General features: G+C 56.6%; 1 protein-coding gene across 1 annotated transcript in view; it reads left to right on the top strand.

The window, feature by feature from the left end:
• ABCC11 (ATP binding cassette subfamily C member 11) overlaps positions 1–9,491 on the top strand; it is a 19,805-nt gene extending 10,314 nt beyond the window's left edge. Inside the window, exons 7-16 of the mRNA XM_015586891.2 lie at positions 454–680; positions 809–946; positions 1,632–1,818; positions 2,710–2,799; positions 4,129–4,318; positions 5,607–5,766; positions 6,826–6,904; positions 7,484–7,597; positions 8,942–9,106; positions 9,192–9,491. Coding sequence (XP_015442377.1) covers positions 454–680; positions 809–946; positions 1,632–1,818; positions 2,710–2,799; positions 4,129–4,318; positions 5,607–5,766; positions 6,826–6,904; positions 7,484–7,597; positions 8,942–9,106; positions 9,192–9,281 — 1,440 coding nt within the window. The 3' untranslated portion in view covers positions 9,282–9,491. The remainder of the gene's footprint in view (positions 1–453; positions 681–808; positions 947–1,631; positions 1,819–2,709; positions 2,800–4,128; positions 4,319–5,606; positions 5,767–6,825; positions 6,905–7,483; positions 7,598–8,941; positions 9,107–9,191) is intronic.
• The last annotated feature ends 6,115 nt before the right edge of the window (positions 9,492–15,606 follow it).

Below are 15,606 nucleotides of genomic sequence, written 5' to 3'. Positions count from 1 at the left end.
TCTCCCTCCCCCTCCTCTCCGCCTCCTCTCCCTCTTCCCTCCCCTCTCCCTCCTCCCTCTCTCCCTCCTTTCCTCTTCCCCTCCTTTCTTTCCTTTCTTCTTCAATAACAGCTTTATTGCGATATAATTCACTTAACCACAGAATTTCCCCTTTTAAATGGTACGGCTCAGAGGTTTTTATAACACTCGAGGAGTTATATAATCTTCGCCACAACTCTATAAAGCATCATTATCACAAACGAGGACGTGGAGACTCAGAGGGGTTAAGGGGCTTGGCCAAGGTCACACGGCTGTAGGTGGAGTTGTTGGCTGTGCTGGGGCCCAGGCAGGGTGACTCCGGGCCCACGCTGTTAGCCACGCTGCCTCCTGGACGCCCGCCGCAGGCCGCAGACTGGATCTCTGCGGAGCCTAAGGGTGACCGTGTCCCCGTGGTCTGGGTGCTTCTCCCCGCAGGTCTCCTGCTGCCCCATGAGCTTCTTCGACACGACCCCCACAGGCCGACTCCTGAACTGCTTCGCGGGGAACCTGGATCGGCTGGACCAGCTCCTGCGGGTCGTGATGGAGGAGTTTCTGCTGCTGTCCCTGGGGGTCGTCCTCAACCTGCTGATGGCCGCCGTGCTATCTCTGTACATCTTGCTCGTAGGGGTCCTCATGGCCATCCTGTGCATCACGTACTATGTGTGAGTGGGTTCTTCCTGCTCGTGGACTGGCTTTGTGAGTTGGGGTGCGACATTGGGGCCAACCTAGACTTGGGTGGTCCCAAGGAGGGAGGGCTGGCCCATGTCACCCGCGGTCCTTCTCGCCGCAGGAATTTCAAGAGGGCCATCGACGTGTTCAAGAGCCTGGAGGTCTATCACCGGTCACCTCCGGTCTCGCACATCCTCACCTCGCTGCGCGGCCTCAGCTCCACCCCCGTCTACGGAAAAACGGAAGATTCTGTGAAGGAGTGAGTCGTGCCGCCGCGGAGGACGACGGCCCGTGGGGAGCGGGCGGGGAGGTCGGAGTCGAGCATCCGTAGGACGGTGCTCGCGAGGATGACCGACGCCAGCGTGTAGGAAATGTCTGGGAAGCTGCAGGTGGCGCGCGCGGACCGAGTTCGCGGTGAGAAGCGTCACGGGCTCGGCTCTGTCCTGCTTTTTTTCCTTTGCTTCCAAGCAGGAATCTAACCCTAACAGGATAATAAGGAACGATGGCTTTCTAGGCAACAGAATTTCCTTCGGTTAGTCACACCCATAGCTTTGCCTTCGAAACGTTGGTTGCAGCAAACAAACGAGAAACCCTCTGATTGCCGCCGGGGCTTAACTGTGCAATATGGACTTTCCTGCTTCTAAAGATCCATCAGATACGGCCTGTGCCGGACCACGGTGGGGGACGGGAGACGCAAGGAAATGACATTTTCGTAACGACCTCGCGTCGAACGGGAGACGGCGTGGGAGTGGAGCAGATAAAACGCCACAAGGGTTCAGAGGGAGAAGAGGGGGCCTGCAGCTGGGGCTCCAGGAAGCCTCGGGCAGGGGCTGGCGTCCGAGCTGGCCTCGCGGCCGGACGCTGGAGGAAGCAGCCGGTGCCCTCTTGGGAAACCGTGGGTCAGACAGACACATGTGGTTTTCACGTTGACCTTTGTCTCTCAGGTTTGAAGAGCCGATCGACGTACAGAGCAGCTACCTGCTGATGCTCCTGTCGTCCACGCGATGGGTGGCACTGAGGCTGGAGCTCGTGACCAACGTGGTGACCTTGGTCGTGGCCTTGTTCGTGACTTTCGGCACTTCCTCGGTCCCCTATTCCTATAAAGCCATGGTTATCAACTTAATTCTGCAGGTGAGGGAGAGACCCCAAGACCAGGGCAGGGCGGGGGTCGGTCTGTAGCCCGTGGGCCGACCCGGGAGATCCATGGGACGCTGATTACGTCCTGGCTTTTGGCCGTGTGTGAGCTGCTGAGCCACGTGCTTGGCCTTCGGACTGGGCCGCTTCGCTCTGTTTCTGTCGGCTCTGAACTCGGAAGTCTGTACGTAACGATATTTAGTGGAATCGTAGACTGATTGGAATTGAAGGGAGCCCACGGGCGACAGAGTCCACCCCTCTCATTGTGCAGATGGGGAAACCGAGGCCCACGGGGGGAGGAGTTGTCCGAACGGGCGGAGGGTTAAAAGCAGAGCCAGAACAAGAACAACAACATCTGGGTTGTCTGGCTGGTGCCTTTTCACGTCACCATTCGTGCTCGGGGCCAGTCACTGAGTTTTCTGAGGCGTCCGAGGAGGCTGTTGGAAATGCGGGGGTCCCAGTCCTCCCTGGAGCTGGGGTTCCTGGACTTTACAGAGCATAGGGACGAGGGCGTGTCACTGAGGTCTGTCCTAGGCCACCAGCGCTTGGCTCTGCTGGGGTCTCCCGAGAAGCACGTGGGACGCTCCCAGCCTTATCTCGCCTGCAGGCGGGGACACAGGAGCCTTTATCTATCTAGTGGCTCCCATCCCCGGGCACTGCCCCGTGCTCCTGGCCGCACTGGGGCTGGGTGGGCAGCTGCAGTGTGGGCCGAGAGTGGAGGGCGCCCGTGGGACTCTTGCCCAGAATGGCACCCAAGTGCAGGGGTGGGCTCCATGCTCTTGGTTTGAGGAGTCACTTGAGGCCAGAGGCGGCAAGCGGTTTTCAGGAGCATGAGAGCCTGAGCTCGCCCCAGCAGCCACTGGCCCTGACGCCTCTCCTCCGCTCCAGCTGGCGGGCAACCTCCAGGCCACCGCCTGGATGTGCTTGGAGGTGGAGGCGCACTTCACCGCGGCAGAGAGGATTCTGCAGTACATGCAGGTGGGACGCGGTCTGGGTGCGGGCGGGGGCTCTGCCTCCGAGCCGGGCCGGGCTCAGCCTCTGTAGCCTCTGCAAGCCCCCATCCCCGAGGCCCTGAGACCTTCGGGGCCCTTCCTCCCGTCGGCCCCGGGGCCTGTGTATGTCGCCTGGCTGAGGCCCTCCCATTCCACTGGCTCATTCTGACCAGCCCCTGTATGTGCCAGCGTTCCTGGGTGTAGATGGAATAATCTTCCTTTTCTAGAAATGAGAGGTTCACCAAGGCTGATGGTAATAATGATAATAATTGTTGGTACTACTGCTTTTGTTTACGTCACGGTATTTAGGTGCATAGATTTGGGGGCTGGATCACTGGGTTCAGGTCTCAGCTTTGCCATTTGAGTCAGCTGTGTAGCCTGGGGCAACCCATTCTCCTCTGTCCCCATCTCTGAAGCGGCAAAGATGGCAGTGTCTGCTTCACGGGGCTGCAGCAAAGAGTAAATTACGTGATGTGTAGAGGACATAGCCGTGCCTTGCCCACAGGAGAGGCTCCATGCTATCATACAGAAGTCGTCTCATGGAATCACAGAGCCATTTTATAAGGTCGATTGGATTATTATCCCCATTACACAGAAGAGGAAGCTGAGGCCAGGCCAGGCTGAGCATCTTGCTCAAGATAACACAGCCAGGGGCTGGCAGAGCCAGGCCACCTGCCCCTCTCACCCGAGTGGGCTTTGTGAACTGTGGAGCCGTGACTTAACCCTGAGGGGCGCCGTCGTGACACGGCGCTGGCAGTGGGGAGCTGGGACCGGTATCCAGGAGACCCTGCTTCTTGTCATCCTCCCCTCCAAACACACCCGACTGTGCTTGGCGCAGAGCCCTCGCCTGTCCACTCACCAGCTGTGTGAGCCGAAGCGAGTCGTCCAGCCTGCCCGAGCCTCCGTTCCCTTGCCTGTGAAATGCAGGTGAAAAGGCCTCGTACCTCAAGGGACGAGGACGGAGAGAGAACGGTCTGCACGGGGCTCCGAGCAGACAAACACGCCCCACAGGGCTCTGCCACGCTCGCTATCATTATTCTGGATTCTATGTCTCTAGAATCTCACACCTTTAATTAGGAAAAGTTCCCTATGTTAGTAATGAGAGGGCTAGCTATGTGGTTCATCACTCTTTAGGGACGAAACTCTCTGCCCTTCGGGTGAGTGGGGACAGGGATGTTCCTCTCGGGTGTCTTCTGATCCCATGGCCGGTGGCTTGACCACGATCAGGGCAGGCCCGGGCGGGAGCTGGCGGGTCAGCGGGGTGGTTGGAGATGGGGGGTAACCATTGATTTCTTTTTCTTTCTCCCAAAATAAGTTGTGTGCTCCTGAGGCTCCTTTACACATAGAAGGCAACGGCTGTCCCCACGGGTGGCCGCAGCATGGGGACATCACGCTCCAGGATTATCAGATGAGACACAGAGAGAACACACCCTTCATTCTCCGGGGCATCGGCCCGACGATCCGCGGCCGGGAAGTGGTGGGCATCGTGGGAAGGACGGGCTCCGGTGAGCCGAGCGCCCCGCGGACCCCCCGCCCTCGGCTCCGGCCTTCGGGGCTGGGCCTGTTTTTAGGCCTGGGTGTGCTGGGTGACGCCTCAGGGGTCTGCCGGCCCTCGCTCTGGGCTGGGCCCTGTGCCGGACACTGGCGAGCAAAACCCAAAGTCGCTGACGTCGCGGGGTTCAGCGGGGATCCTAGGTGTTAAGCGGGTCATTAGGTGGGAAGTAAATAAGATGCTTAACTGCAGATCGTGGCGAGTGCCTCGGACGAAGGAGAAGGGGGATGGTCAGAGCACGGTCGGCCGTCGGGGTCCGAGGCCGGCGCCCGAGCCGACACAGGAAGGGCGAACAGGGTGCAGGGGAGGGCGAGGAGTGAAATCTGGGCCCCCCTTTCCTTCTTGCCCTCCCCAGCCCTCCCTTCCTAGACCCCTCCTCAGCCCCCTCCCCTTTCCGGCTCATTTCCTTCCCTTCTGCTCCGAGCACTTTTGGGAGATCTGGCCCGAGTTTCACTCCCTCCCACTCTTCACATTGTTCAAACCCAGTGTTCAGAGACACTCGCCGCGCCCTCGGCCCGCCCTCGAGCACCCCCGGAGCCGCCTCCTCCAGGTAGCCCCTCCGGATGCCTAGAGCTTCCATGGGTGTGCCCTGATGGACTGCGTACACTCATCAGGCATTTCCTGAGCGTTAGGGGGGCAGGCAGTGGAACCGTGAAGGTGGACGGGACACCCGCTGCCACCCGTGAACCTTGACTTTGTCAAGTAGAGCAGAGGTTGATGCCGAGGGGCCTGGCAGGTAGCAGAGATGAGTGCACGGGGCCTGGGTTGGTGGGAGGAAGGCGAGGAGGGCCGTGCCCGGAGCTGGAGGACACTGTCCCCCCTCACGGAAGCCCTACACTCAGTTCCAGCTGCTTCCTGTCTGCGGGGGAGTGGACATGGGGCCAGTGTGGCCGGTCCTACTGTCGCTAGAGAAGCATGCTGTTTGAATTTTTATACATAGGACTTTGGATTTTTAAAATTCTGGCAAAGAATTTAAAAAATAACAGTAACGTCGTGTGTGAAACAAAGCCGGGTTTAATCCGGGGCTCCACGCGTGCCCCCCAGTCTCGGCTGTCGGGGAGCTGCTCGTGGCTTCGGGCACCGCCCGGAGCAGAGACTCCAGCCGCCTTCTGCTCGTCATGACAGCGGCTGGGCCATGGACGGGAGCAGGTCACATGTGCATGCCAGGCGTGACCCGAGCTGCCCAGTGCTGCCCCCAGCGCAGGGTCAGGAAGCCAAGGCCCCGCCCTTTGTCCCCACAGGGAAGTCCTCCTTGGCGGTGGCGCTGTACCGCCTGGTGGAGCCCACGGCGGGCCGGATTCTCATCGACGGCGTGGACATCTGTAGCATCGGCCTGGAGGACCTGCGGTCCAAGTTCTCCATCATCCCTCAAGATCCTATCCTGCTCTCAGGAACCATCAGGTGAGTGCGGGGCCAGAGGTGAGCCTGGGGCATGGCCAGGCTCCCAGAGGAGCGCGCTGGAGGCCAGGGCTGCTCTGGAGGCCAGGGCTGCTCTGGAGGCCAGGGCTGGCCTGCCTCGGTTAGCTGGCGGCCGCCACTCCAGCTTCTGGAACCCTCATGCCTGCTTGGCCCACCTCGTCGAGGCCTCAAAGATCAAATGAAGCCCCGATAAACACAGGGTCGCTCTGTAAACTCTGATGTCCAGACAGAAGCCAGACATAATTTTTGTCTTAAAACCCCGACGGGATTGGTCACGTCTCAGTTTGCTGTCCGGCGTCTGCACGGTGGCTTCCACACTCTCGTGTCTGCAGGCGGTGGGTTCTCTTCCCTCCGCCCACTGGGAAAAGCTCCTGGGGACATTTGGGGCCGGATGTTGGGAACTGCTGGTTTGCGGGGTACACATTCCAGGCAGGGGGATGAATCTAATGCCCCTGTATCGTATACTTATAAATGGTTGACATGATACATGTTCTGTGTGTACACACACACACCACACACACATACACACACACACACGCGCGCGTGCACGCGCGCGCACACACACACACACACACACACACACACACGAAGGGCGTAAGCTAAACAGGCCCCCTCCGGCTTGCCATACCGGCAAAGCCACGGCCGATGCTCGGCCCCAGCTTCCCCCGACGCCGTCTCGGCTTCATTCACAGGCTCTGAGGCAAGATGGCTGCAGCCTCTCCTGCTCTGGCTGAGAAAGGCTGAGCCTCTTTTCCAAGTCCTGGGGTGCATTCCGCTTGATTGCCTTATCACCCCAACTGGTCCCGGTAGCTGGGATTGCTCATGCTGACTCGCTTCCACCCGGGTCCCACCTCTGCAGTTGGGGGTAGAGCGTCACCTGGAGCCTGGGGACTCATATCTGGGGAGCCGGTGGCCCCCAAACAAAACTTGGGGTCTGCAGCCTGCAGAAGGGATGGGTACTGACTGGCACCAGAAATGAGCCCTCAAGGGAGCCCCGGGGGTCGTGTGGTCGCCGAGTGCCCTGTCCGTCCCCTCTGGCAGGTTCAACCTGGACCCTTTCGACTGCCACACGGATGAGCAGACCTGGGAGGCCTTGGAGAAGACTTTCCTGAGCAGCACGGTAAGAGCCCCGAGGCCCGATCGTGGGGTGCTCCGCGTGGTCTGCTGTTGGTCCCGGATCAGACCGCCCCACGGAGGCCAGATGCGCTGGGATCCCTAACTGAAGGCCGATGGTGCCCGGACACCAGCAGTGAGCCAGGCACATTCTAGGCCCAGGAGCACAGCAGAGGCGGGCGAGGCCTCTGTCCGCCTGCTTTACGTCACGGGAGGTGAAGGCCACAAGCCACGGGGCACGGAGACGCTTCCAGCTGGGTCAAGTGCTGTAGTGGCAGTGACTACACCGACAGACGCTTCAGGGGTGGGGTGGCTCCTCTGCACGGGCTGGCCAATCAGGGCTCCTGGAGGACGGGACATTTGAGCCGAGACCAGATACTGAGGGAACAATGACACGGAACATTCCAGGCACAGGGACTAGGGTACGCTCAGACCTCGAGGTGGGGGTGAGACTGCCGCAGGTGAGGAAGACCAGAGTGTGGGGGGGGAGGGGACTCGCGGACCGTGACAGGAGGGTTATGAGGGGGACAGGTCAGGTGTCACCGCAGACCTCCGTGCCGACGCCCCGTCTTCCCTGGCATCGCAGATCTCAAAGTTGCCCCAGCAGCTGCGGGCAAAAGTGGTGGCAAATGGGGCGGACTTCTCCGTGGGGGAGAGGCAGCTGCTCTGCATCGCTCGAGTGATCCTTCAGAAGCCCGAGGTGAGGCTCCTGACGGCCTGCGAGGTCACCGAGGGTGCCTGGCATGGGGACGCATCGGCCGTGTCCCCCTCCAGTACCACAGGACAATGGCACCATCCACAGGGCTCACTAATGTCACTAACTGCCATTCCACGCGTGTCCGTGGGGCGAGGCTGTCAGCCGGGGCTCCCTCAGACCCTGACACCTAAGTGACGTGGTCCCCCCAGAACCAAGTCATGACGTGCTTTTCTCACGAAAAGCCAAAAAGTTAGAAACTTAGGAATTTACAAACTTCCCACTGTACATTCTTTTTAAAACTTGGATGCAGGTGAGTCTTTTGTGTCCATTAGAACCGAGACTCAGAGGACAGCTGTCCCAGGGCGAAATCACGTGTTTAAAAAGTTTCATCTGACCATTTCTTGGCCTTTTCCAGATATTTCATGGTAATTTCGGGTATTCACCTACCTGGGCCAGTTAGGAGCAAGCTTTCTCTCACAGTCAGGCAGCGCGCACGCACACGCACACACATGTGCACACCCCTTCACACTCACGCTCGTATGCGTACGTGCACACATTTGCATGCGCACACACACTGCGCAAAACGCGGTTAATCAGTGATAAATGCAAACACTGCGGGTCCAGGCACTTGGAGGCGGGGAGCAGGTGCGGGCGGCGTGCGGGGGCTTCGCAGGAGAAAGGGCGCCCCCTCTTTCTGAGAGCGCCCAGCGGCGGGGTTTGCTCTGGGACGGAGCGCTTACTCTGCCTCTCGGTCCCGTTTCAGTTCCCGCTGCTGGGCTGGGGCTGCATTGTCTCCCAAAGCAGAGTCCGCAGTTGATGGTTTTTGTCATTTCTGTGTATCCTGTGATTTTCTCACGAAGCTCCCTTTCTAAAAACCGTCTCATCTTACACAGTAACGTCGGTGAAATCGTGCTTCCTGAGCTAGTTACCTTTTCCTAATGCATGCTGTGAATGAAATAACTACAAACACGTTCAAAAAAAAGGAACGATTATCCGTCTTCCGGCTACGCCGTCTCATGTGCCACTCAGGGCGTGTGTGTCCCACCCCCGTGGGGGACATCACTCTGCGCTAAGTCAGGCAAATTTGGAAGGCACTTCGTAAAACAAGAGGTTGCCACTGGGATGTCTTCATTTGCAAGAACTTAAGTCTCTGGACACTAAAAAATAGGTACCTCTTGGTCGAGAGCTGGCATTCTCTTTATAAGATAATGATAACTAGAACTCAAAGTGAGCCTTGACCTCGGTCCAGATTCCTGGCTCAGGGACTCTGGATCAAAGGCAGACCCAGGTCCAGGCCACGTCTCGGGGCCCAAGGAGGCCGCCTTCACCCAGCTTTGTGTCCCGCAGATCATCATCATCGATGAAGCCACGGCCTCCATCGACATGGAGACCGACAGGCTCATCCAGTACACGATCCGCGAGGCCTTCTGGGGCTGCACGGTGCTGGTCATCGCCCACCGCGTCACCACCATCCTCAGCTGTGACTGCATCCTGGTCCTGAGTAGCGGGAAGGTGAGGGTCACACCCGGGCCTGGGAAGACAGCCGGGTCCTTCCCGACCGAGCTCATCCGTGACCCTGTCCGCTGTCTTCTCCCAGGTCGTCGAGTTTGACAGGCCCGAGGTCCTGCAGAAGCAGCCCGGGTCAGTGTTTGCGTCCCTGCTGGCCGCGGCCCGTTCAGTGGGCTGAGGATCCGCCCGGAGGCTGGCAGCTGGGCACGCCGGCCCCACCAAGCGCTCGGCTGCGAGGCCTGTGGTCTGTGACCTTCTGGCCTAAAAATGGCTACTTCTCCCGAAAGCAGGGCTGGAATGGGCTGAGGTGTGGGTGCCGGTGACGGGATGGAAGCAGAAGTTGACGGAGCCCCTCTGTAGCTCCCCAAACCTGAGAGCCCCGGCATCGTTTAAGACTGTGGGGGCAAATGGCTGTGGGCCTCTTTCTAACTGATATGCTAAGTAATTTCATAATGATGTGAAAGCTTCTCCTAGTTTTCTGACCTGTGCAAAAGTATTGCGAATGACACACTGATTTTGTAAAAAACAAAATAAAGAAGTAGTCACGTCCTCTGTTCTTTCTGTGTGAGCTAATATGCTTCAGCTGCAGGGGACAGAGACGCCCTCACACGGGATTCTGGAGAAAGGGACTTTATTGGTTCATGGAACGGAAAGGTCTAGGATCAGTTCTGGGTCGGGTACCCGTGTCGAAAGGAAGCCCGCCTTGCAGACGCGCAGACTCTGCCCGTCTTCTTCGCTCAGCTCCGCTGTCCTGTGTTCGGCTTCCCTGTCCGGCTGCCACAGCCCTGGGCGCACATGCCACCAGCTCAGCACCCCCAGTGACGCGGGCAGATGCTCCAGGGCTAACCCTGACTGGGCTGACTTGGGTCACGTGCTCATTCCTGAACCAATCACGTGCTCGGTGATTGAAATATGGTGACCGGCCAGGCCCTGAGTCACAGGAATGGAGGCGGTTGTTTCTCCAAAATAAAGCTGGGGAGCCCTTGCTACATGGGGGGATGGGTATGGAGGCTGGGCGGACCCCAAACAGTAGCCGTCTACCGTGTGTGTTTAGATCTGTTTACTGATTGAAGTACATTGTCGATGGGTGGGATAAAGAGTTAAACAGAAATTCTGTAAATAGAAAAGGTAATTATTTTCAACTTACTTCCAGGGAGACCTCATTGCTGTGGGGAAGTATGTTTCAGAGTATTTTTGTTTTGTTTTCAGATTACGGAATCTGATTTTGCCGTAAGAAAAATCAATTCCGTAGGCAAACATTCCCCACTGTGTTTCTCGCAGTGGGTGCTGTGGGTGCTGTGGGCGCAGAGAAGTCCCTGAACCGCGGAGCGTGAGAAAAGTCAGCAAGTAAACGGGGGGTTCCAGAACCAAGCGACAGGAGATGGGACGAGGGGCGGCAGGCGTGCAGTCAGAGCGGGCTCCTGGCGGTGAGGCGGCACTTTACTGGGACCTGAGAAATGAACGCCCACGCTCAGGTGAGGGGTGCCGGGGCGACAAAGGCTGTTCCAGGCAGAGAACAGCAACCCAGGCCCCCGGGAAGGAGCTGTGACGAGGCCGATGCAGACGGGGAAGCGCGCGTGCCCGCTCGTGACACCGGCCCCTCCTCTTCCTCTCCGGGTCCTTAGGCAGCGCCCGCTTCTCTGCCCGGGGCGCTTCGCGGGTGACGGCCCCCTCGCGGGTGACGGCCACCCCCTCTCTCTCAGAGGTGCCTTTGGCCCCGTGGAGCCCTTTCCCCTCAGTTCTTGCCTTTCCTTCTCGGGCCCTGAAGACGTCCTGGGGCTCCCGCTGCATCGAGTCACAAGTCTGCAGGGTCGCAGAACCGCTCGTTTGTAGGTCGAAGGTGACTCTAGTCACCTGCCCTGCCCCCTCTCAGAACAGCCGCAGGACAACTGTGTGTCACCTGTGACAAAGCACTCCGCAGACTGAGTACTGTAGGCCCGGGAGACCTGACCAAACTGTCCTCTAAACAGGGTCCCCAACCCTGGGACGTGGACCGGTACTGGTCCATGGCCTGTCAGGAACCGGGCTGCACAGCAGGAGGCGAGCGGAGGGCCATCGAGCGAAGCTCCATCTGATTCTACAGCCGCTCCCCAGTGGGAGCATCACCGCCTCAGCTCCGCTCAGGTCATCAGGTGTTAGATTCTCATAGGAGGCACTGGCCCCGGTGCCACAGAGGTTGAGGACTCTAAGCCAACAGTTTAGCCGCCGTTGGCTCAAGTTGGCCAGCAGATGGCAGGCTCTTCCCAAAAATGTGGGAAGGTCTCATGGGCCTCAGATGTAGATCCACGGAGAGTCCCCAGGGAAAGTGTCCACACTGAGTCAGAGGACAGGAAACAGCCCGTGTCCTCTCCATCCCAGGCCCCCTCCACCTTCGCCCGCAGCCAGCTCTCTTCCCGGGAGGCTGCTCCCCTTGGCTGCACGTTGCAGTCACCCAGAGTTTGAAGACCACAGACGGCCACTCCTAGACGTCTCGTTTCGTTGATTTGGGGTGGACACTGAGTTTGGGGTGCTTTAGGTAATTCTAACGTGCAGCAAAACTTGAGGACCATTGGTTCCAAGTGTCAATAAAGCAGAATTTAAAAAAAATATATATATATTTTAATGGCATTGTGAATATTTTATTTCTTAAGCTGATAGGTGTAACGAGTTTGTTTTCTTTAAAAAATCCTTTGTATATTTCGGGGCATCTGAATTCTTTGTAATAAATTTTTAATAACTGACATTTCGGAAATACAAAAATAAGTGTAATGAGAGAATGTAGAACCTGTCTCTTCTTATATTTATTTAATGGTTTGCTATTTTTGCATTTTTAGTTACATCCTGGTGGAGAGGAGATCATAGCATTTTTAATGCCCAGGGGACCTAAAGTCCCTAACTGTCCCCAAGCACTGGCCTTCTGCCCGGTCAACAACTTCGACAGAAGCTGCGTGACGTGGTCCACATGACCTCGGGTAGATGTATAGACCGGCGGAGGCAGTAGTCCCGCTGGCCCTGCCTGCTCTCCGTCTCCAGGTCTGGACACTTATTTTAAGTGACACCTATTAGACGGAGGCTCTTCAAGGACAGCCATGTCCTGAGAGGGACCGGGATGGACGGGACAGATCAATCTTCAGTTTCCTAGGGCACTTCTTCTTGAAGCGGCTCCAGAGGGAGGGCCCAGACCCACGAGGCCCAGACATCCAGGCCATCGACAACGTCCCACCGGGGAGAGGCTGTCTTGAGGGGCAGGGGCTGGGAGCCTTTTCGGAGTCTGAAGCCTGTCCCCTGTGTAGGGTGAAGGGCACTGCTGACAGACCCAGGCCCCGAGAGCTTTCCCCGCAGGCTGAGCGACCCCAGGGATTCTGCGAGGCTGGGGAGTACCCCTGGGTGACTCCTGAGGGCAGGGGACTCTGGGAAGCCAGTACAAACACAGCAGTGGCGACCAGGGCAGGGGTCCTCACACTTGAATGAGCATGGAGATTGCCGGGCCCCACCCCCACACTTCCTGATCTGTAAGCCAGAGGTGGGGCTGAAGAATTTGTCTTTTTAACCATTCCCAGATGTTGCTGGTGCTGCTGACCTGGGGTCCACACTGGGAACCCAGAGGTCGGCCAGGGTCGCTCTGTCCCCTGCGATCCAGAGAGCGAGCATTCGAACCCGCCTTCTTCTGTGATCCCCACAGAAGGGGGTCCGTGTGTCTTTCCAGGGCACTCTTCTGCTTGAGGCCATGTTTTGGTTCAGACCTCACGTTCTCTCCATCACACTGACCGGGGAGAACTCGGCAACGCCCCTTCTTTCCGCTGCACGTGTCGACGGCTTCGGGGTCGCCGAGGACCAAAGGAGGGGTTTCTGTACCTTCCTCAGGCATACCTTCTTAACCAGCCTCTCCATTCCCCACTCCGCCACCCCCCGAGGCTCCAGGCTGTGTGCCACTGTCCTCCCGGGTGGCCCTGTCCCCACCTCCCCACGTGACCTGTACCGTACAGAGCAGCTCAGTTCTCGCTTTGCTTTGCGTGTCTTCTGCTGCCGAGCAAGGCCTCAGGGTCTCGGCGTCCACTCTCTGAACAAACACCATCTTCACGCTGACAAGCTCTGACGCCGGCCGTTAAGATGGTCGAGTTTCACCCCGTTATCCGGAATGTCCCCAGTCTACCCTCCTGTCTCATTTAAATAGCTCTATGGAATCCAGCTCTGTCACAGTCAGAAGCCACTTCGGAGGGGGTTGGTCCAGATGTCACTCGGCCTGCGGTCCACGGACACCTCAGCTAGACTCCGGGGAGCCAGGAATTGGATGGGAAAAATTATGACTTCATTTTAATAACTGAAATCTAGCATTTCCATTCAATATGAGGCAACGAACTATGTTAGTATTAGCAGTTCCTGTGACTTCGCTGATCGAAATCACAGAGATCCCTAAATCTCACTTGTGTTTCACTGCTTTGAAACTATAGCAGTCTTTAAACCTACTGCAAGATTACGTTATTTAATGCATCGGTATAGAATTATGTATGTTACGACATTCAGTTCTGGTTTTTAATGCATATTTTGATAACCCTGTTTCAGTATCATCTTTATTTTTGCAACCCTATGTGCTTTATTTTATGCACTAGAAACACTACTCAGAGGACACACTAGCACGACAGAGAGATCGAGGGCACAAAAACGGGTAAGGACACATCTAGTTCTTTGATTTCATAGAGGGAAACTGAGTCTGGGACAGACGAGGTCCTGGCCCACAACTGCACCATTAGCTTTGCACAGGCTGGTTTGGGACTTGAGTGTACGCCAGGGGGGACAGGACAGGAGAGAAGGGACAGGTGAGCAGCAAGGGCTGGGGGTAAAGGCCTCGCCCCGCCAGAGCAAGGATGCTCCTTGCCAAATCCTTGGTTCCCGAATGCTTTGTGCTCTGTACTCCAGTGACAACCGTGCCGATCCAGAACATCTGCTCCAATACAAGGACGTCGGTCCCATTTTTTCCTCCACGACTCTAAACTCACGGTTTAGAGGGGGCAGAGCACCCCCACAAACATCATGTCGCATAGATGCAGGCTGTAAGTCTGTGTACCGCTGCTAGAGATTTCACTCAGCTCCTCCCTAGTGTGAAGTAAGACACCTTAGGAGAGCTTCACGACCCAACTGCTTAAAGAAGAAAATCAGGTATTTGCGAGAGGAATAGCTTTTCTAGTCCTGAGAACGGAGGGTTCTCTTTCTGACGCCTTCGCCGGCCTAGCTGAGCTCAGCGCTCTCTGATGTAGGTGGCGGGGCTGTGACCGGGACTCGCCTCTCCCATCTGAGGATGTTTCTGTACAGAGGGCTTGTTCTCTGGCCGCTCTATGCTCACCCATCTGCGCTCCATTTAAATTCCCGATGACTTTCCAAAGCCGTTTGACATCACCTTTGTTCAATCTTCCTCCTGTTTCTCTCCCCTTAGATCATCAGGCCAATAAACGAAAATGAAAAACCCAAACGTTTTCTGTCACAGATACTGTGTGTATGTCTACCGCACAGACTTTGATAGCAACCGGACGGTGGATTTCTTAATTCTCGTGAGATTCTGCTAATTAAAAAAAAATGATTACTCACAAATAAATGCTACCATGTCCTGAGTGTTTAAAGATCCTGTGTTGAGTGCGTCACTTACATCATCTAATTCTCAATTAATTTACACTTTGACATTAGTCTTCTCACCTTTTCCTCGGAGAAACTGAAATTTAGCAGCTTTGGGCTCAGATCTGATTCCAGAGATCCTGCTCTTAACCACTAGACGCTGCCGATCTGTGCAAGTCCACACGCTGACACCCACGTGCTTCCTGGGGTGTCTGAGCCTGGGCTCTGTCTCTCCTTCTCTTCCCCAGACCCCCGCCTCTCTCTCTCTCTCTCTCCCTTTCTCTCTCTCCATACGTATTTCTAAAATTATTTAAAAATTGTTTTTGAGATTGACCAAGCTCCTGTCTTCTGTGGCTCATTGAAGACACGTTGGTGAAGGGCAGGAACAGGGAGTAATGCCAATGGAAATCCTTTATCTCTCTGGAATAAACACCTCACAGAAGCCCAGAGCGGGGAGAATTCTCTAGAGAATCGACCCAGGAACCTTCCACTGAGCCTCACCGTGGGTATCTGGGCACACAGACCCCTGGTATATGCACGTATATTTACTTACAAATGATGGACAGCATACGCATGTATATTACTGTACTAATATATCTGTATAGAAAAATAAAATTTTTATAAGGATGAGGAAAACGAGAGGAAGGAGTTCTAATATTTTTTTTGTACCGATGGATGCTCTCCCCGCCCGCCCCCAGGGATGTGTACGCCCTGCCTGAGACCTTCCATGAGCGTGTGCTCTGTCTGGCACTGGGCCTGGTCTCTTCTTTTTCTAAAGACTCCCTTGGGCGAAGAGCACACAACCCCCTCCGTCACTCCACTCCAGGCCCTGTTGCGGGTAGCCAAACAATCTTCTTCGTGTACTGCCAAAGTGCTGTGTGTCTTGGTAAAAATTCATCTCTGCCAGACCTTCCACA

Source organism: Pteropus alecto, unplaced genomic scaffold (assembly GCF_000325575.1).
Source record: "Pteropus alecto unplaced genomic scaffold, ASM32557v1 scaffold123, whole genome shotgun sequence".
Classification (NCBI taxonomy): domain Eukaryota; kingdom Metazoa; phylum Chordata; class Mammalia; order Chiroptera; family Pteropodidae; genus Pteropus; species Pteropus alecto.
The sequence above is the reverse complement of the archived record's forward strand: the minus strand, read 5'-3'. Positions and strand labels throughout refer to the sequence as shown.